At 45.2% G+C, this 22449-nt stretch overlaps 1 protein-coding gene across 3 annotated transcripts in view; it reads right to left on the bottom strand.

Annotated features, from left to right (window-relative positions):
* The window catches only part of LOC137643994 (vesicle-associated membrane protein 7-like), a 276913-nt gene that overhangs the window by 95808 nt on the left and 158656 nt on the right, over positions 1-22449 (bottom strand). For all 3 annotated transcript variants that reach the window (XM_068376846.1, XM_068376844.1, XM_068376845.1), the window contains one exon: positions 14085-14204. In XM_068376846.1, coding sequence (XP_068232947.1) covers positions 14085-14204 — 120 coding nt within the window. The remainder of the gene's footprint in view (positions 1-14084; positions 14205-22449) is intronic.

Genomic DNA, 22449 nt, shown 5'->3' with positions numbered 1-22449 from the left:
TCTGTATACTCTTCCCTTACAGGTCAGAAATATATATAACCATGATGTTTATCTATGTAAGGTTAGATTCCTACTTTGTGATGTCCATATTTATAATTTATTTGCTTAAGAAAATAAATACAAAAATGTAGCAGCGTCTTCTTTTAATCCTCCATTAATAGAAATAAAAGAAACCCAGAGTTTTATTCTATTCCTTTAAATAGAACCTTGAATGTACAGATGTCCAAAGCATGAAAAGGTAATCTCTAGAAAGTTTCCCTTTTGTTCTTACGGATACACAAACTTTGAATCCTTATAGTCGAAGTCGACACTTTCCCTGCAGGGGGCAGGAAGCCCTAAGCCAGTTCCAAGCTTAGTGGATATGACAAATAACGGTAATGTCATATACGGGTCTAGCAGACCATATAAAGAACTCATTCAAAGTAAAGGTACTTACACAAACCCACAGATATAGTACTTTCAAGTTAATTCTCTGGTAAGCTTCCTTTAGGACGACATGGCCGCGCCCAAAAATCGAGCATAGTGAAAAAAGGGATTTTGACGAAGGAAAAATCTATTTCTGGGGAGAGACCTGTGATGGCCGGTGAAAAGTCCTTCTATCTACCTTTTCTGATATAAATCTTCCAAATATACCAGAGAAAAATAAAAGCATGGAATGCAGAGGTTACTACCCTCGCGTGAGCACCTCGTGAGTGCCGTGTCTACATCGGGGGCGTGTGAAAACCACTATTCACAGGCTGTCTTCCAATTAGATAACTCCTTCATCAAAGGGAAGGGCCGTAACAAAGACCCCAGAAACCACACTTGCACCACGCCCCCGCCACCTACACGAACACCCTCCAGGTAATCCTTCTGTTTTGGACTTGCCAGCAAGTTGATATTTATTTGCCCAGTGTTTCTCGAAGTGTTTGTCGTTAATTCAACATGACTGACGTTGCTACTTCACCTTTACCAGTGTTAAGTACCATAGTTTGTTTTGACAGTTTATTGCAGTACCGGGCATTTGTTCTGTTTCCAGTATTGTGGATTTTAGTTTTGGAAGCGATTGGCCTGCCTCGGTATCGGCAGCCATTTTTGGTTGTGTTCGCTTCAGTAAATTTTCAAGTTATTATTGCCCTTCTGGTACTCTGTCATCTAGGTTATATCACTTACGTTTTATGACCAATTTTATTATCATTATTTTTTATTAGTTTTTACTATGGTATTTATTTGCTAGCTAGTCCAATTTGGACCTACGAAGAATAGCGATTTAGTCTTTGTTATAGTTTTGTACTCGCCTCAGGAAGGTGCTCGATTTAGACTATACTGTAGCTTTGTTTATTTGTTACGTTGTCGTTATTCTTCGTTCTTGGTTATTACAATTACTAAGAAAAAGCAATCAATTTTATAATTTTTTTTTATCATATTATTGTGTGATGTTGGATTTTTATTATGTAACCTTGAGAGCGAGAGCATAGAGTGCTCGTTTTCTGTTCTACAGATATGAGTTACCCCTTCTCTCGTTTTCTTTATTAGCTCGAGTAAGAGAGGTGGATTTCCCGTTTTCCGTTTTTTTACGATCACAAGTTATTCCTGCCTCCTCTTATTCTCCGAGTTGATGATGTTACTTTTAATGATATACACGTTTTACTGATGTGGTTACTGTTAATATAGCTAGCACTATTAATAGGTTACATTAGTGTATGAGTCATTAATTGGGGTCGGACGGGCAGGTAGGTGGAGATGAGTTTTGAGCCTTCAGCTTTGCAATTACTGTACCTGCGTCATTGCAAAGCTGAAGGCTCAAAACTCATTCCCACCTACCTGCACGTCCATGGGGTCGACGTCCAACCTTAGAGAGGACACTCCGAGGAGATAGGGACCTCTAGATGGAGCATTCCTTCCAAACCTTGATACCCAAGTTTCGGAGAGCCTCTCTTGCAGGCCGGAGAGATTCATCATCGTCCTGAAAGAAGTGAGGGATCCTGATGTTCATGTTACCTTGCATAAAACCGTGACTGCTAAAAGCAACACATTCTAGGGAAAGCCAAGGGGCTATGACGGAGCTCAAAGATATGGTGGTGAGTCGGATCCGTTCAGGAACTCGGATGACTCCCCCTACAGCCCCAGGCGTATCGAAGTAACCTCCTTCGATAAAAACAACACATAGATATTTGCCTTACATGTTCCTTATATAGATGGTACCATAACTCTGGATGGCATAGACGTCCGCCCTCTGGGGGACCTAGAATTTACTCTTAGGTACTAGAATTCCCATTCAACGGATTCGTTCGATTGAAAGAGCATGCCTTGATCCTATTCACAGGCTGGGATCAGCCGTATAACTAATAAAAAAGGGATTTTGACGAAGGAAAAATCTATTTCTGGGCGAGAGACCTGTGCCGCCCAGTGAAATGCTCCTTAAGCACCATTTCAAAGGAATATAACTGCTAATATTACCAGAGAAAAAATGTAAAGGAATGCTAGGTTGAACTAGCTCGCTCACCTAATGGTGTCGGTATAGACTGGGGCGAAATACCAGAGGTCTCGTACCATTTAGACTTCTCCTCTTCGAAATCCCCCAATAGTGAGGTGCCGTTCAACCTCCCCTGCCTCGCAGACCAGTACTACTAACTCAACCCACGCTTGCCCATCACTCCTTACAGCACCCTTAAGTTTGGGGTCTGAACAGGGGGGGAGCAAATAGGGTGGGTTCACTGGGCGGCACAGGTCTCTCGCCCAGAAATAGATTTTTCCTTCGTCAAAATCCCTTTTCTGGGCTCAATCCCTGTGCCGCGCAGTGAAATAGTACCAGAGAAAACGAACCCAAACTTTATTAACTATACGGGAACGAATAAAAATCAACATAACAAACAGTGGTTTAATCAAAAGTTAACGTAGAAGACGGACGTCTTTAATAACATCAGCATGATAAGGTATAATATCCCAGGAAGGGAAGACAAAAGAACATTAACTTAAAACAAAACCAATTAAGGTCAAACACTGGAACAAATTACATACACTTGAACACTAAAGAAATACAGTTCGTATGGAAGAATAAATTGAACAATGATAATAAAATGGCAATGTTACGAACTAGGAACACCCATGGGTGTGATACAACAAACCGAACTCAGGTAGGAACTGTAAGTGAGGCAGGTAAGAGGAAGAAGGTGGAAGATATAGGATTCAGGGATTAGTTAGAAGGAATTTGTCCGGGGGATACCACGCTCCCTGCAGCTACGGTAGCGAGTTGAAGGGCCTCTAATTGTTTAAGATAGTGCCGCTTGAACACTGAGGGGGATTTCCATCCGGTATATTTAGAGATATCTGTAAAGTTCATATGATGGAAAAAATTTATTGAGGTCGCTACCGCCCGAATGTCGTGGACGTGAGGAAAAGACTCTGGATTGGCCTGTTTAATAAAATACAAGATCTGTTGTCTGATCCCTTTCAAAGTTATAGTCCCTCCCCGCTCCCTGATGAACAAGGGTCCCGAGGTCTTATAGGAAGTCCTTGATAGAAAGGACTTTAGAGTGGTAACCGGGCATAGGGAAGGATCCTGAAGGAGAGGGATGATTTTCCAGGAGGACCATCTATTCTGAGGGTCTTCATTTTTGGCCAAGAAGACCTTGTCTGGGGAGAGGAGGACCTCTCCTGACGGAAGGAACTCTATGTGGCCTGGATCCCTTGATAAGGCAGCTAATTCCGAAATCCTGGCGCCAGATGCCAAACTCACGAGAAAGAGAGTTTTCCTGAGTAGAGGGATATACTCACATGAATCGTTGACGGTTTCTGACGCTAGTTTAAGAACATCATTGAGAAACCAGGAAATCGGGCTAGGACGAGAAGATGGTCTCAGTCTGGCACAGGCTCTTGGGATCGAAGCTAGCAATGAATCTGTTAGATCTATATTAAAGCCGGTTAGAAAAATCTTCTTCAAGGCAGACTTGATGGTAGTAATAGTGTTGGCTGCTAAGCCCGACTCAAACAAGGTTCTGAAAAAGGTTACCGTTAGGTTTAGTGTCATAAAGTCAGTACTAGAATCTTTCAAAAACTTAGCTAGTTTTTTGACCGCTGAGTCATATTGACGAAGAGTGGAGTCTCTCTTGTCAGATTCTAAAAATAAAGTATTCTGGGGGTCTATGTTAGCCCCTTTGTGTGCCGCAAACTTCATGAAGTCCATAAAGTTAGGGTGGTCTGAAAGTTTGAGGAAGCGAACACAGTGCACGTTTGTACTATCTGGGTCAAAGTCGGGTTGGGAATCTGGTGAGGGTGGAGATTCAGCTCCAGTAAAAGAGGAAACCAATTGCTCTTGGGCCAATTGGGGGCCACCAGGGCTACTTGACCTTTGAAGGTTCGAAGTTTGTCCAGCACTTTCATCAGTAGGTTCACCGGTGGGAAAAGGTAAATCCTTTCCCAGGCGTTCCAGTCGAGAGACATGGCATCCGTGGCGTAAGCCCGAGGGTCCAGGTTGGGGGCCACATAACATTTCAGCTTGTGGTTGGATTCCGTCGCGAAGAGGTCTACCTGGAGATCCGGCACTTGGAAGAGGATCCATTGAAAGGATTTGCGATCTAGTGACCATTCTGACTCCAACGGTACCGTCCTGGAGAGTGCGTCTGCCACAACGTTCCGAACTCCAGCCAGATGAACGGCGGATAGGTGCCATTGGTTTGAGGCCGCCAGGGAGAAGATTGCCACCATCACGTGATTGATGGGACCTGACTTGGAGCCCCCTCTGTTTAGACAACGGACTATGACTTCGTTGTCGAGGACTATCCTCAGATGTTGTTTCTTGGCCGGGGAAAGACGTTTCAAGGTTAGTAAGACAGCCATGGCCTCCAGGACGTTTATGTGAAATTGCTGGAACATTGTGGACCAAAGGCCCTGAACTTTCCTGTGTTGGGAGTAGCCTCCCCAACCTGATAGGGAGGCATCCGTGTGGATGACTATCCTTGGAGGGGGGTACTGCAACGGAACCGATTTTGATAGGCTCTTGGCGGTTGTCCATGGGAGAAGCCTCTTCCGAAGAATGGGAGGAAGGCGTGTCTTCTTGTCCCGACGTTTGGTGTTCGCTCTGGAGCGCCAAACTCGGTTGATGTCTTTCAGTTTCGCTTTTAGAAGGAGGTCTGTCACTGAAGCGAATTGTAGGGACCCTAGAATCCTCTCCTGGTTCCTTCTGGAAGTTACCTTTTCCCCGAGAAAGCGTTTGGTATTTTTCGCAATCTCTATCCTCTTGGACCTGGGGAGACATAGAGTGTGAGAACGTAGATCCCACCGTAATCCCAGCCACTGAAATTTGGTCTTTGGTGTCAGACGAGACTTTCCGAAGTTTATCTGGAATCCCAGAAACTGAAGATATTGGATCACCTTGTTTGTTGCCTTGAGACAATCCTCGACGTTGTCTGACCAGATTAGCCAATCGTCCAGGTATGCGACGACTTGGATTCCGTGGGATCGGAGTTCCTGAATGACCGATTCCGCCAGTTTCGTGAAGATTCTGGGCGCGATGTTGAGCCCGAAAGGCATCACTTTGAACGTGTAAGCCTTGTCGTCCAGTCTGAATCCTAGGAATGGGCGGAAGTGTCTCGCTATTGGAACGTGATAGTAAGCATCGGTAAGATCGATGGAGGTGGTGACGGCCCCACGGGGAAGCAAGGTTCGCACCTGCGAGACGGTAAGCATGTGAAACCTGTCGCATTGAATGGACAAGTTTAGTCGAGACAGATCGAGGATGACCCTTCGGCTGTCGGAGTCTTTCTTCGGAACGCTGAATAAGCGACCTTGAAACTTCAGATATTTCGTTTCCTTGATCGCGTTCTTGCAAAGAAGATCTTGGGTAAACAAAAGTAGGTCCGGTGTCGAGGGTTGATGGAATCTGTTCGGTGGAGGAGGCCCTTCTATCCAACTCCACCCAAGGCCCTTGGAGATTATGCTGAAGGCCCAAGGACTGAATTTCCAGCGACTCCGGAACACATAAAGTCTCCCTCCTACCTGAAGACCGTCAGTAGTTGGAGGTTTTACCGCCTCGGCCACCACGTGACCCTTCTCCACGGGAGAAATATCTCCCTTTGCTTCTGTTCTGAAAAGAACCCCTCGAACCGGGGCCCCTGCCTCGTTGGTATCCTTGGGAGGAAAACCGGGACTCATAGACCGGGTTATAAACAGGAGAGGTAAACGAGTTCGAAGCCACTTGGTTTTCAGGGACGAGGACATACTTCACTTGGGGCTGAGACTTGGAGGTGGAGGGTTGGATGCCCTGAGAGACCGGGGCCGACTGGACTACTTGAATAGGTTGGCGGAATTGGGTAGAGCTATAAGGGCGTAGCCTTTTTCTGCCCCGGGAGTGAATGCTCGATTGTTCGAACTTCCGTTTGGGAGTGAGACCCCAACGGACTTTGAGGCTCTGGTTCACTCTGGCAGCTTCGCTCAATACCGAGTTGACCATGTCCTCCGGGAAAAGGTCCGGACCCCAAGCAGAGGCTTTAATGAGCTTATTTGGCTCATGGCGGATAGTGGCTTCAGATAAGACATGCTTACGGCAACGTCTTTTGGCCACCAAGAAGTCGTAGCAGTCTGCTAACAAAGATTGCAGGGTGGCTTTAGTCATAACTTTAAAAGAGTGTTCCTCGTCATAAGTAAGAGAAAACATCTCCGCCATAGTCGAGATGTTGAGGCTCCGGCTAAACCTAGACCGGGACTCGAACTCGAGTCGGATTAAGGTTTCAGGTAGTCTTGGGAGGCGTTCACTGAATTGCGTCGATGCACAGTCCGCGGATAGCTTACCAGAAGTGAATGTCGATTGAATGTTAAGCCAACATTCATTATCTGATGGGAACAGCAGAGATGTAGGATCTGTCTCCCGGAGTTGTGGCAAAGGCTTATCTTCGGTCACTGCCTGAAGGGCTAATTCAACCATTTTGGTGACGCAAGGAGTGGGGGTCTGTTCGTCCACAAGAAACATGGTGTAAGTACTCTTGTGGGGGGTCAGCATGGTGTTTGTACAACCCCACTCATTTAAGGTTCGAACCCAAACAGACTGAGCCTGTTCCTTCGGAAAGATAACGGTCTCTTTAGGGACCTTATCTAGTCGGACAAGAGCCTCTTCCGTAAGCCGGGCGAAGCCGGGGAAAGGAAATTGAAGACCGGGAGGGAAGAACTCAAAATCTTCAATGGACCTGGTCCCAAAACCCTCGATGGTCAACATTCCGTCCGTGAAAGGACAGTGGAGCGCCATTTTCCACGGGTTGTTCTTCGTGAAGGGTGGAAGTTTTGAGGCGTCCGGGATGAGGAACTGCTGTTGTTGAGGCAGTCCACTTTCCAGGGTATCTAGTCTTCTGGTGACGGCAGAAAGTATAGAACTAATCAGCTCTGTAACGACCCTCGACAACATATTCGTGAGGGCCTCCGGGTCGAGGTTGGTTGTGGTAATTAAGGGGGATGACTGCACTCCCGGGTCCTGAGACATAGGGGCAGTGCTAGTCGAGTCACTAGGAGCTCCGGGGAGGGGAGCCTTCTTGGGCTTCGATGATCCAGGTAGTGTAGGATTCTGACGAGTCCTCACTAAAGGTCTTTTCTGAGATTTGACCTTGGCAGGAACCGAGAGCGATCTCGGGGAGGATTCGTGGTTCCCTTCAAAACCAAGAAAAGAAGAATTATTAGAAGTTGGAGAAAAAGAGGGGCTAAGAAGAGAGGTCTTAGCGCCAGACCCACCTGCCTCACTTACAACCTTACCTGTGTCAGGTTCGTCAAAAACCATGGGCTCTATGTCTAAGGTCAGAGCCGTAACATTGTCTTCAATGGGGTCCGGGTCGTCAGGGATGTCTGTATCCTGGACGAGATTGAGTTCTACGATTTCCGCAATGTCAGCAATTATAGGAGCCGCCACTTGCCTAGGCACTGCTGCCGAAGATTTTGCGTTCGGGTAGATAAGTCTACAATAATCTTCTGAGAGGACGTAGGGCTTCCTGGCCTTTACGTTACGGGCGAAGCCGCCTACCCACAATTTCAAAGTGGCTCTTGCTGAAGTTTTAACCGCCTGGGAACTCTGAAAGAACGGGGATAAGGTTAGCAAACCCGAGGGACAAAATGATAAATGAACCCGAAGATTCATAACAGAAGTCAATGATTATCTATCATATTGATGTCGCCCAGTGAAGGGAAGTAAATACAAAAATGACTGAAAGAGGCTCACCGAATCTGAAGCGAGGGTGGAGATAAGGTCATAACAGATAAGGCAGTTGTCAGGGTGCCATACCACAATATCGTCCATCTGGATCCCACAGTCCGCGTGGGACCGACAGACAGCATGGCCGCAAGGCTGGTGAAGGACGGCCGCGCAGGCTGTCATCCGGCAACGGACCACCTGTAAAAGGAATAGTCCATGAGCATCTACTAGTTTCTCTATAAGGGGTCCCGGAGGGTCCGGGACCTGCCAGTTAATAAAATAAATGTATAGCCTTAGACTAAACATGCAGAGAACTGAGACTATTCCAATAGCAATCCGGCAGAGCCGGGTATGAAAAAGGATGCAAAAAACATTGATGAATATATAATCATAACTAGTTCCGGGGCCCCCGTGGCCGGGGAACAGGGTTGGTAAGTAAACTTAAAGTAAACTTAAAGTAACTTAAAGTAAACTTAAAGTACCCAAGATACATCCTTAAAGTACATAAATAGAAAACGCCAATTATGATCTAAAACTAATGTCTGTAATGAATAGGGCTCCCGGAGGGAGGATATTAATCAAAACCGTGTCAGTGTCAACCGATCATGTAGTTAAGAGCTCGGCGGCTCCGATGTCTGATGACGGGAGGGTATGACGGGAGGGTACAACGGGAGAGCGCGGGGGGAGCCAGTGGAACCCCCCTACCTTACCTGAGGTACCGGGACAAAGGTAATGATTCATGTAGAATATAAAATAATGATATGGGATATAATAAGTCCTATACGGACGATAATAACATGAGGTACCGTAGGGGAGGACACTCCTAATATAAGTGCTCATTCTAACAACCGTAGTTAAAAGCAAGGTTACACCAAGGTGCAGTTATACCGACTAATCACGTGTGATAGTCCCCGGTGGTCCCGGCCTTCCCCCTCCCCGACCGATGGCGACGGGAGGGGGGAGACGAAACCGCCCGGTATGAATGAATGAGACTAAGTCATACCCCGTTGGTATACTCAGTCCTCAATATGTCGGAACGTTGATGGAAGACTGAGGTACAAGCATACTTGACCCGTAAATCATAACCAACAACCATCGAGTGAGAGGAAGGGTGTACACTGAAGGGGGGGGATGGAATAACCTCCCCAACTTGTTGGGGGGGGTGTAATGGTACAGGGAAATCGCCAGTGCGCAGTGGTAGACAGGGCTACCAACTGGAGATCCCCTAATCATGACATGAAAATCCCAAAAATATGATCATAACGGAGTAAGCAATAAATATAATATCAATGCACAAATACATAAAAATAATTAATGAATTAAAAGCGAAATCACGTAAGTAAGGTTAGGCATGCAGAAAAAATATAGCGAGAGAGGGACTCGGGCGAGTAAAAAGGGAGGAGCATGACGCCATCAGGAGATGGAAAGCAGGGGTACCAACCTAGTTACTGAAGCGGTAGATCGAACAGTAAAAACAACAAAATACGCGAGAGTCCCACTCGAACCAAACGTAAAACTAGGTGGAGCGTAATAAAACAAAAGGTTTTACTAATAATAAGTGAGATGGTCGAAATTAAAGCTCCTAGAACTAGCGAAACAATCTCAATGTTGACGCTATCCACCAACATGCACGAATGCAGGCATACCAACATAACCTACTCCTGATGAAACGCTAACACCGATATCATAGGATAACATAAAATAAATGCTATATGAAAGCATAAAGTCGGTGTACTAAATGAATATTGCTATATGAAAGCATAAAGTCGGTGTACTAAATGAATATAAGGAAAAAACTCCTAAAGGATCGAACGAATATAAAAGACGGACGAACTAACGAGACAAAGGGTAGAGGCGAAAGAAAGAACGGGGACGCCGCTCATATAAAAACACTTCTCATTAATAAAAACAAAGATGACACTGCCCAATCTCGTTAAAAACTCATGGATAAGGTACTTAACTTCGATGGGGTATCTTGGGAATCTGCCATCGAGAGAAAGTTGATGATAAATCCAATGAAACACACGAAATAAAAAACTTGGACTTATATCAAACAGGTGCTTGAAAGGAGTGATGGGCAAGCGTGGGTTGAGTTAGTAGTACTGGTCTGCGAGGCAGGGGAGGTTGAACGGCACCTCACTATTGGGGGATTTCGAAGAGGAGAAGTCTAAATGGTACGAGACCTCTGGTATTTCGCCCCAGTCTATACCGACACCATTAGGTGAGCGAGCTAGTTCAACCTAGCATTCCTTTACATTTTTTCTCTGGTAATATTAGCAGTTATATTCCTTTGAAATGGTGCTTAAGGAGCATTTCACTGCGCGGCACAGGGATTGAGCCCAGAAAAGCCTATATTTATGCATACAGTATATTTAATCCTAACTATGTATAAATTTGGATAAATATCCATACAATATCGTGTTCAAGTAGAAATAAATCAATTATGCCTATATTTATGCATATATTTAATTCTAACTATTTTGGGTGAGATAGCCATGTCGTTCTGATGGACCCACCCTTCTTTCTTAAATGACCCCACCCGAAACTACTCTATCTGTGGATATTCCAGCTTAAATGCAAGTTAGGAATGATGGCCCGTAGTAGTATGGAGAGGAGGTCCACCGGATACCTTGATAATGGCTCCCATTTTGTTCGCCACTCTTTCCCCTCAGGAGTTAAATCTATTCACGGTGAAAATTGCTGTGTCGTATCTAAAAATAGGTCCCTTGATATTATGCGATATCCTTAAAGTTATATTAAGGATACCCGCGCCAGGAGTTAGAATTCTGGAGACCTACGGTTAATTCTCTGGGAGTATCACTGTAGAAAATATCCCTTAGAAAGCTACCCAAAGGAACCTTCCATCAGGATGACATGGCTATCTCACCCAAAAATAGATTTTTCACTTTGCTCAAAATCTGTTTTATACACCACAAACATATCATACTCTAATGTCTCGATACCAAACCATTACAACTTAAGTTATAATTTTATGCTCTAGACTGTTCCTAAATACCTCTCAGAGTATTCATATTCATCCATTAATAAAACTAAAGAAACCCACTTAATATCAAACAACATCACCAGACAATACCAAGACACCTAAAGCCCAGTAATCTTGATAAGAAAACCAGGAACTTTACTATAAAGTTTCTGATTATTGATTGGTATGCCTTGAGCTGAAACTAAAGAAAAATTTTTACAAAATTTCAGTGACATAGCTGTACCGTACTTCTGATATCAAGCACTCTGACCTTCAAGCGTTTTCCTGACTTAATCGCAATTCCTTGTGAGCCTCTATGAATAATTTCTACCCTGAAAGATATAGCATTTGGCCAAAGGATGGTTTGACAACCTAACCCCACTACACAAATTAGGAACATTACCCCTAATGTATACAATTTGGCCAAATAATACTTAACAGCCTTCACCTGACCAAGGTAACTATTTCTTGATGCAGTCTTACTTCCTTTTCCAAAGATGGAATTTCAAAATCCATGCTAAACATTTTGTCTTAAAACCATGCATAGCTCTGAAAGCAGGCAAAAGCAATAAAGTCCTCTTATGTTCTCCAAAACCTACCTTACAAGATAGAGCTTGTAGCTCCCTATAGCATTTAGCTAAGGATAATGCCAAGAGAAAAAAATACCTGCGAGATCTTAAATTGAAAGATTTTCAAATGCCTTGCATATAATATGACATTTGAAAGTAATGTGTATTTTTCCTAGCGATACAAACCTGAAGTTATTTATAGGGATGGGTTGCAGGAAAAAATCCCACCCGAGGAAAATATCCCCCGAAGGATAAAATTCCCCATGGAAAATATCCCTCCAGCAATAATCCCCAGCCTAGGGTAGTGGCCGGCAGCCGCCAGTTAGGATAGTACCTGGCGGCACTAGCCAATAGAGAGAGAGAAAGCAAGGAGTGAAGGATGTTGTAAGAGCACTGTCTAACTTCCTTCCTCCAGAATGAGGGTTCAAATGGAAGGGGAGAATATAAGATATTCAGGCTTCCACCCATCCACCTTCATTGTCGGTCACTGCCGGACACAGGTTGTGAAGGGCAGTCCAAGAGAGAACTGAAGAACACTCTATAGCAAAGGATCTTCTGCCGGCGGCTGGTCCCGCTGACCCAGCTATCCTGGATCTTGTGTCCGAAAGGGAAAGCTGAGCGACTGAGCCCTACAAGCAGAAGCCCGAGCCAGTCCTACAACCTCTAGTCTTGCTTGCAAAGCATAGAGACCTCCTCCTAGACTTCTGGAAGGGAGTTGGCAATTCAACTGAACCTAGAGAAGTCCTGCCTCGTCCCACAACAGAACATCAGATACCTAGGCATGAAAATCAACTCTGCCCAAGCCAGAGCATTTCCATCAGCCGACAAGGTGGTGAGATTCAAGAAAGTTGGAGAAACTTTCCTGAAAGGAGAACCACTCCATGATCACTATTGGCAGAAGCTTTTGGGAAATATCCCATTGTTGGAGAAACTGGTCTCCTTCAGGTGGATGCATCTTTGCTTGGGTAGTGGGCTCTTTAGAGCTGGTGGTCTAAAAAATCTGACCTTCCTACAGCTCTGTTGTCAGTGCCCAAGGAGGTAGTGACAGATATCCAATAGTGGCTGATACAGGAGAACATGTTAGCAGGAACACCCTAACAGGTCTATCTCCCGGATTTCCTTCAGTTCTTGTATGCTTCACGACAGGGGTGGGACCCTTACCCGCGAAGGGAGCAGATTTAAGGCACGTGGTCTCGGGAAGACAAAGCTTTCATATCAGTCTACTCCACTTCTCGGAGACTCTCAAAGGTCACTCTGTGGTACTGATGAGTGACAACTCTACAGTAGAGACCTACATCTCCAAATAGGGAGGCTCAGTCTCCCCTCTGCTATACCAACTACCAGTAGGGATACATTACTGGGCACAGACCAATGTGGTGTTTCTCTCGGCAAGATTCATTTCCATGAAAAGGAATGTCCTAGCGGACCATCTGAGTCGACCAGGGATGTCAGTTGGTTCTAAATGGTCTTTCCTCATGGGGATGACTGCAGTTATGACCCCTGCATAAGCAGACAAACAAACAAACTCACTGGAAAAAAAATCAGAATGATTAAAACCTCTAAAATTATAGCGATGTAGAGAGTAGGTTAGTACTTCTTGATAGCTGGAGTCGGAGTGGCTACTAAGTCGACTGTCAGGAGATGGGGTCTCTGCCACTTGGCAGTACAGTAACTACTTCAACATCATTCTAAATTCTAACAGTTGAATTACAGCTTTGCTGACTCACACTCCCTATAAAATGAAGAGGGTTTATATTCATGTAGGAACAAAAACTAAAACTTCCCACTTGCTCAGGTGACAAATGGGGAAACGCTGTCTTTCGGTGGTATACAAATGCACAGGTGACACTGACATCTTCCCATCAATAAATAGTATTTCCAATGTGGGATAAGTCATCGCTAGTAGATGAATTTAGCATAAGTGCTGTGACGGATTTTAGACAGAGTGAACTGAGTCTCCTTTATACACACCGATTCATGCTTGCATGTTGATACACTGGCCAAGAGAAGACAGAAATTCTTTGATATGTCCTGATGTATTTTATTTCCTGTTCTCGCTAAATCCTTGAGAACCACAGAACCACTTTCTAAACTCCAAACTAATAACAATTCAATAGCATATAATAAAAAAACATGTAAAAAGATGAGAAATTTTTACATTACACAGTACATAAAGAAATCAATCACCCCTCAAGCTGCTGTATTTCCTACTTACATCATTTTCTTCTTTTGAGGTTTGTCTGCAACTAGTGACTCCAAGTAAGGCATGTAAACTAATGGGGTTGGATTAAAACAAAACTTATATTTGTATATGGGATCTATCAACTACAATTTTCTCAGATGACAGAAAATGAATCAATCAATCAACAACAGTAATCGTTACCTGAGCAAACTCGCTGTTCATAGCATACGGAAGTGCAGTGTGAGGTCGTGAGCCATACATTGCTTCAAACCTTTGTTTTACATCTTCAAGAAATGCAAATGCTCGTTGTCTGACATAATCCTAAAAAGTATAAAAAAATTCAACGCTATACATTAATGGCAATGCAATCTATGTTTTTCTACAAAAATAAACAGGTAGTTATATAAATGGCAAAAGGATATTGACTCTTGTACAAATAACAACCCATCATTTCTTAATAGGAGTACGACCTTGCTGCCATATAATGCAAACGTACGTCTTGCCTTCTTTATCTGGTTGTTTTAATCTTTTACTTTTGTTTAGGAGTAAATAAATGTTCTTACAGACAGTTGTGTTTCAGGAATATTAATGGAAGAAGCCAAGGATATGGAGTGTTTCCTAATAACATATTTAAAGAGCCAGTTGCAGTTTCCAGAATTCCAAACAATTAAAGGGTATATTGTACAGCAGTAGCAGCGAGGACCGATATCTTTTCGGCATGCATCACTTCTCTTTTCTCTCCCGAAAGAGAGAAGGCGATCATCCTTCAATCCTGACTGACAATGGGTATGCTTAGTTTGTACGAGAGTTGTGAGAACTGACATTTCTTCCTGTAATGGGACAACTTATTCCTCCCGGTACGAAAACAAGCACAGGTAAAAGGCGTGAAAACACCCATACCAAGTGTTGTGTGAGCTGATGTTTTTTTCCGCTACGGGACAACTCTTGGCACTTAACCAAGAAGGGAAGTTCCTGGTACTACGCTGTTTCTTGCACAGAGAGAAAAACAGTAGGTGATAAGTTTTTAGCACCTTCCATGATCAGAAGAACTGTACTTTTGCATTATATGGCAATAAAGTCAAAGTGAAGGTTACTCTGCCTGGAGGATGGGCGGGGCCTACCCGTCAGCTACTCTCAACTTGTTAAAAGTTTAAATGGCTGTTCCCACTTCAGTGATATCATATTCCTATTAAATGACTCAGGTTTGTACAATTAGAAAAAACTCAAATTACTATTAAAATTTTGTGATACAGTACTAGCCTTATAATTTGAAAATTTCATTGAATCATAAAAAGTAAAGTCTAAAGCAATTTGTGAAGAAACTGTATATTACTTAATTCATTATGATAATGATTTTCCTTTCTATTTTTAACACAAACTCCATCATGAATTACATTTCCAATAATTCTTCTCCATTTGAGACAGGATATATGTCAATCATTACATACCTATTGGTTCAATATTGTTATATTGTACACAGTTTTAGTTAGGACATCGAACAATACTGACCTAAAAGAATTATAATTTAAGGAGGAGATTTATCTGCCAATGAGTCAAGCTGGACTCTTACAGACCAACCTCAAATAAATTTGGGAAGGAAAAATTTAATAATTATCAAATCTAATTCTGTAGTTGAAAAAAAAAATTATACTGTACAGCAAATATAAGATCATCATCATAGCTTATCACACCAAACAGCCAACCATTGAAGCATTCTTTCATTGATATCAACTGGGTCAGAGTTGTTGAAATTATAAGATAGTGAGCATGATTAGAGAATATGATTGATGGTCTGAGTATTTTCTTCACATTCGCAGGACAGGTCAGTTTTAATTTGACATTTAACTATATTGTCACCTGTTCTGGCCAATCCGGCTCTAGCTCTGTTTCTTCAGTGGGGTCCTGCAATATGTTGTTGAGGGGTAGTCTCCTGTCATTTCAGGACAGGTCAGTTCTGATTCACCATTTAACTAGAGCGTCACCTGTTCTGGCCAATCCAGCTCTAGCTCTGTTTCTTCAGTAAGGTCCTGCAAAATGTTGTTGAGGGGTAGTCTCCTCTCAGTCCCTCTATTGGTCCATTTTATCATTCTGCAACTGGCACATGAAAATGTAATGGGTGTCTTGAGTCCAAGATTTGATTGCTCTTTTCAGTTTTTGTTGTTGTATGCCTAATGATTTCGGGGGGCATGGGCAATAACAGCGAGTTTGTACAGAATATTAAGAGATAAAAATCTGCAATACAGTCAACTCTTCAGATCTGAGTATTAGGTATTCGAAAACTGGATACGCTAAATTTGACATCAAATTTCTTTACCATGAAAAAATGCCAAAGAACTTAAGTCAAAACATGTAATTTAAGTTAGAACTCGCCAAATACTGTTAAGTTAAAAAGCGCAAGTCATCTGTGAAATTTAGCAATAGAAATCAGCAAATACTTTACAGCATTAAGACCTGCCAAACAACGCAAATGTAAACATGAAATTTAGAGTTACAAATTGCTAAATACATTAATGTTAAAAAGCCTAAGTCAAAACATGAAATTTAGTATTAGAAATCCGCCAATAATACTGTAAAGAGATAGCCATGTCATCCTGATGGAAGGTTCCTATTGGTAGCTTTCTAAGGGATATTTTTGGGCTCAGGCCATGTCGTCCTGATGGAAGATTCTTTCAGTAGCTTCCTAAGGGTATATATAACTACAGTAGATATTCCCAGAGAATTAAACTAAAGGTTTCACAGAATTCTAACTTCTGGCGAAAGTACCCTTAAGGTTTCCCTTTAGGATATCGTATAATAACAGGGGACGTATACTGGACACGCCACATAGCTATCTGCACCCCACATAGCATTTACGCTTCGAGGGGGAAGTTGGTGGCAAGATATGGGAGGAGCCGTTACAAAGTTCTCCTTCTCCGTTACTGTTATGGTACTCGGATGACGTCATAAACGACGCCATCTTGGCTGACGTCATAACCGCCCGTGTCCTCATTCCTTCTCTAGTAGCGTCTATGACCAGGTGTTTTTCCCAGTTGTTCACTATTTACTGCCAGCATGTCGCAATCTTCAGCTTCTTCTGCCTCTGGAAAGTTGAGTACCATATTCTTATATTGTATAAATTAGCTCTGGCCGTAAAGTAACGCCTTTTTATCTTTAAATACCGTGTTTTGTGGCGGAACTGTTGCCTAACCGGAGGCGTCCCTGATGCTGTTGTTCACTTCACATGCTTTATTTAGTTAGCCAGAACAACTATCCCGGTTTCTTAACTAATTATCAGTATTAGTTATTTAGTCTTCATTGCTAGGAATTAGTTATATTATGCCAATACAGTAGTATTCTTTAATTTCGGCGAGTGTAGGTAGCCGAATTTATGACGCTAGAGTTGCTAGATCAGTCCCCTAGGCTCGTTAGCCTAGGCGTTTTAGTTTACTTTCATGCATGATATAATAAGTGTTCCTGGTGTTATTAAATGAAGATATTAGGCATTTATACATATAAGATTCAGTGATTGCACATGGGTTTTTCTACTTCTCGAAAGTATACAAGGGGTTTTGATGATCTTGGTAGTCGATTCCTTTGCCCCTAACCTACGGCTTAGGGGCTCTTGTATACTTTCACACCTTCCCGGTTACCTTTGCCTAAGGCAATCTCTCCTCCCTCTGAGGTAGCCTAGGCTACATCCTAGCCCTCCTTACCTTGAATGTGCTCAAGTGAGGTTAGGCTTGGATTTTCTTTCCCTGTCCAGAGCCATAGTTCATGAGCTTTGAGTTAGGGTCAGAACCTCAGAGTATCAGTTGTTTGCCCCCAGCTACCCCTTTAGGTGAATGAACTCTCCTTTTGGTCTCCGCTGGACAGCAAAAGGGGGGGGGGGCGGAGCTCTGCTGTACTGTACTAACCCACCCTAGGCTAGAGAATGTACTCTTCCTATACCTGGGATGGTGCCGGTACTGAAACAGAATCCCCTTTAGGGTGTCGGGGAAGACTCACACCAACCCCCACACTCCTTCACAGGACCCTTTCCCCTCCCTCTCTGTCCTTTGGTGATGGCCTAGCCATCACACCTCTGTCCACCGTCCTACAACTCGACCGAGTGCCGGCGGGTTGTGGGGTTGGCCCGGTCCTTTCGCCTGCTAGTCCGAGCTGATTAGCTTCCCGCACATAGTTGAACTATGGGATAGCATAACGACAGGTCCGTCTGCCAGCGGGAGACCTCCCTGCTATCTGAGTTTTCTTCGGTCCTCCCTTGGACCGCCACCTGCAACCCTAGCTGATCGCCGGCTGAGTTGCGGCTGGATGGAAGCCTGATCACACACTTCCTTCCATTTGAACTCTCCTTCTAGAGGAAGGCGAGGTTAGGGTAGTGAGCTGCCGCCCTTCCCTCTCCCTTCCTCTATGCTTTCTCTCTCTCTCAATCAAGTGCCAGTCCACCGGCGCACACTCTGCTGGCAACAGCCGACAGCGTAGCCTAGGTCTCCTCCCAGTCTCAAAGATCGATGTCAGGGTAGGGGTACCTACAGCCAGTTGCCTGCCAGCTGCCGGCGGTTGCCGAAATGTCGGCAATCTGCCATCAATTCCTAAGGTTGTCTCCCTTTCCCCGCCACATAGATTGATGGCTGGAAGGGGTTACCCTCAATCGGAGACCTGCCGGCGCCCGGTGTGCCTCCGACGCGTCGGCAGGTTGCCAGCTCCACCTAATTCATATTACGACGGTGGGCTGTCACCTTTCTCTAACCCTGCCGGCAGTGCGCCGGAAGTGTCTGTTGTATGGCTGTATGCGGTAGCCAGTACATCTGTGGTATAGCACATACCCTAGACAGAAAACTATGGTGTATAGTTATGCAATAGATATTTTCTAGCATACTCTGTGCATCCATGCGCAGTCCCTTGCCGGGACCTATTCGAATTGGGGATAATTATTTCCCCTTTTCACTATGCTGAATGATCTCAGCTCTCTCCCTTTCACCACTGCTAATACCTCGGAGGAAATACTAGCTATGCTACTCTATCCTTACTGGATAGCTTCCCCCTTGGGGCTTATCTGAACGAAAGCCCTAGAGTTAGTATTAGTGTAAGGTCACGGCAATTGGCTGGGCGGGATTCACAAGTATGTGTCTTTCCTGCTTCATTTCCAGCTTACCTATCCTAAGCTTACAATTGGAAAGGAATCTTATACTGTAATTGAGATTACTTTAAGACTAATCTAATATTACTTCAAGTCCATCATTATAGACTTCCATATACTCATGTACCCCTTTCTTCTTTACAGGAGGAGTACATCCGGTGTGAGAGCGCCTTCTGCAGCGTTCAGCGCCGTGACTTCTACGGCCACCTGGCGTGCCGAACCCACGCCAGCTGCTCCGTCACCCAGGGATCTCTGAGGTACTGGGACCCGCAGGTGTGCACAGTCTGTAAGGACCTGCTCAACGAGGTGCTCGAGACTCCCCAGTCTGCGGAGTCAAGGGACATCGCTCGTGAGAAACTACGCAAGTTGGTGCGTGGTTTCCAGAAGAACGTCACAGGGCCCTATCTCCCAAGTGAGAAGATAAGAGCTATGCTCTTCCCTAAGGCATCTGAGGATGCCGTCATCACAAAACCGGAGATCCCCTGCGTCCAACTGACGGTCAACCCAGACGTTTCGGACGCACTCCAGGACATCCATCTCGACGATGATGAAAGGATGTCAGAGGTGTCGGACACCACCGAGAGGACCCTGATGGCCGAGGGTCGAGAAGAGGAACCTACAGAGGCTCCTGACTCCGAAGAAGAAGGCGCCCCTACACCCTCTATCGCTTCCATAGTCATCTCGGAACCAGTCCCCTCTACATCATCCACTCCTATGCCCAAAAGAGCGGACGACTCCATGGACAACTTCCAGGCCATGATAGTGGTCCTCGAGGAGAGGCTCCGCAAGAGGGACGAAAACTTCAAAAAAGAGATCCTCCGTTTGACGAAGCAACCTCAGAGGAAGATCAATATGAAGGACCTTCCAACCTGCTCTGTGACGAACCCATGGAGGCATGCCGAGCACATGCCTATCACGAGCGGCAGGATCTTTGTGAACGACAAGCTAGGTGCCATCCCTCTTGAAGAGGTGGAATTATGGCCTAGCTTTGAGGTGTATCTGAACTGCTACATTCGCCTCAAGTCTGAACCTGTTTCCAAGGAGGAAACCGAGCCGAAGGAGGTCATTGTGTTTGACCACGCGAAGGCTCAATCTCTGCTAGCCGGTTGTTTGAAGGACAAGGGCTACACCAACTCCAAGGTGCCGGCCCTGAGCAAGATACACCCATCTTTTCTTGCTCCAAACACCATGGTCTTCCCCTTCGCGGAGAAGTACCTTCTAGCAGTGTTAAAGGCGGTGGAGGAAGGGAGACCCTGCCCTACATTGGAGAAATGTAGGCCCCTCTCCCTCGCCCTACCCCCCGACGACAAGAACTGGAAGGACATCCAGTTAACTTTCTCTGTGCGAAAGTTGGAGGCCGACATCGCTGGATGTCAGTTCAGTGAGAACCTCCCCAAGCTCTCCGAATATCTTCTTCGTCGGGAGCAGAACACAAAAGAGAGGCGGCCCTCCAGGTGCTCATGGAGACGATGGCTGGGGAACAGCGGACCCCAGGCGTCTACATGGTCTTGGCCAAGACCCACCTCGCTACCCTGACGAAAGACTTCTATAGCTTCATCAGGGCACGGAGAGCCTGCAGAGAGTTCGTGTTTGCGAATGCCACCGTAAAACACGAACCAAGGAAGCTGATTTCCTCCAGTAACTGAGGGAAAGATCTCTTTCTCAAAGATCGTCGACAAGGCCGCCACGGAGAATCGGAACCTTCTCCAAAAGTGGGGCATGTCAGGCAAGAGGAAATCTTCTCAGGATGAGGGCCCCCATCCGAAGAAGAAATCCAACAAGCCAAGACCACACCAGCGTCAGGCTAAACGTCAGCTTCCGGCAACCGCTGCTCCCCAGTTGGTGGCTCAGCCCCAACAAACCTTCCAACTGGTACCCCAGCCGGTGGTGACTAAGCCACCAGCCTTCACGCCTGCCTACGAGAGGCAGTCAACTACCTTTCGTCCCATAGGTAGAGGCACCGGCAAAGACTCCTCCCGACGTCCCTCCAGAGGGAGAGAAGGAAAGGGAGCAAGGGGCCGAGGTGGTAAACCCTCGGGCAACCAGAAGCAATGAGATGCTTCCGGTGGGAGGAAGACTCTACCTCTTCCAGGATCGTTGGACCTTCAATCCCTGGGCTCACAGCATCATCAAGAACGGACTAGGATGGAGCTGGGAAACACCACCACCAGCTTTCCACCGATTCTTCCAACACTCCACCCCCGTTCTGGAAGAATACGTCCAAGTACTCTTGAACAAGAAGGTGATCAATAGGGTAAAGTCCATCAGGTTCCAAGGAAGACTATTCTGTGTTCCCAAGAAGGACTCCGACAAACTCAGAGTCATTCTGGACTTGTCCCTTCTCAACAAGTTCAAAGTGAGCGACAAGTTCAAAATGCTGACTCTTCAGCACATAAAAGCCCTACTGCCTCAAAAGGCATACACAGTCTCGATAGACATGGTGGATGCCTACTGGCACATTCCAATGAATCGCCAGACCTTCTCCTACCTAGGATTCAGGCTTCAAAGAAGACAGTACGCCTTCAGAGCCATGCCCTTTGGGCTAAACATAGCCCCAAAGATATTCACGAAGCTTGCAGAGACGATCGTTCAACAACCACTCCAACAAGGCGTCCAGGTGATGGCTTACCTGGACGATTAGCTGGTGTGGGCAGCATCAGAAGAAGAATGCCTGCAAGCTTCCACAAAGGTGATCCAATTCTTGGAATATTTGGGCTTCAAGATCAACACCAAAAAGTCTCGACTTTCTTCAGCTCAGAAGTTCCAATGACTAGGTATCCATTGGGACTTTCAGTCACACCGTCTTTCCATTCCACTAAAGAAGAGGAAGGATATAGCAAGATCTGTCAAGAGACTTCTCAAATCCAAACGGATTTCAAGACGACAACAGAAACGGGTGCTCGGCTCCCTTCAGTTTGCTTCAGTGACAGACCCAGTGCTAAGAGCACAGCTAAAAGATGCATCGGGAGTCTGGAGAAGATACGCATCAAACGCTCGAAGAGATCTCAAGAGACCTCTGCCAACCCGGCTACGATCACTCCTCAAGCCGTGGTCGGAGGCAAAAAATCTGAAAAGATCGGTACCTCTTCAATTACCGCCTCCCTCAGTCGTTATCCATACGGACGCATCGCTAGAAGGATGGGGGAGGGTCACTCCCATCAACGTCAAGTTCAAGGAACATGTTCTCCCCCATTCAAGACGTTTCACATCAGCATCTTGGAGGCCTTGGCAGTCCTTCTCACCCTGAAGAGGCTATCCCCACGTCCGTCAGTCCACATTCGACTGACTCTGGACAGCGACGTCGTGGTCAGATGTCTCAACCGTCAGGGCTCTAGATCGCCCCAACTCAACCAAGTGTTGCTGCCCATCTTCCGCCTGGCGGAGAAGAAAAGATGGCACCTCTCAGCAGTTCACCTACAAGGATTCCGCAATGTTATGCCGGATGCT

The sequence above is a fragment of the Palaemon carinicauda genome, chromosome 7, assembly GCF_036898095.1.
Source record: "Palaemon carinicauda isolate YSFRI2023 chromosome 7, ASM3689809v2, whole genome shotgun sequence".
In the NCBI taxonomy this organism is placed as follows: domain Eukaryota; kingdom Metazoa; phylum Arthropoda; class Malacostraca; order Decapoda; family Palaemonidae; genus Palaemon; species Palaemon carinicauda.
The sequence above is the reverse complement of the archived record's forward strand: the minus strand, read 5'-3'. Positions and strand labels throughout refer to the sequence as shown.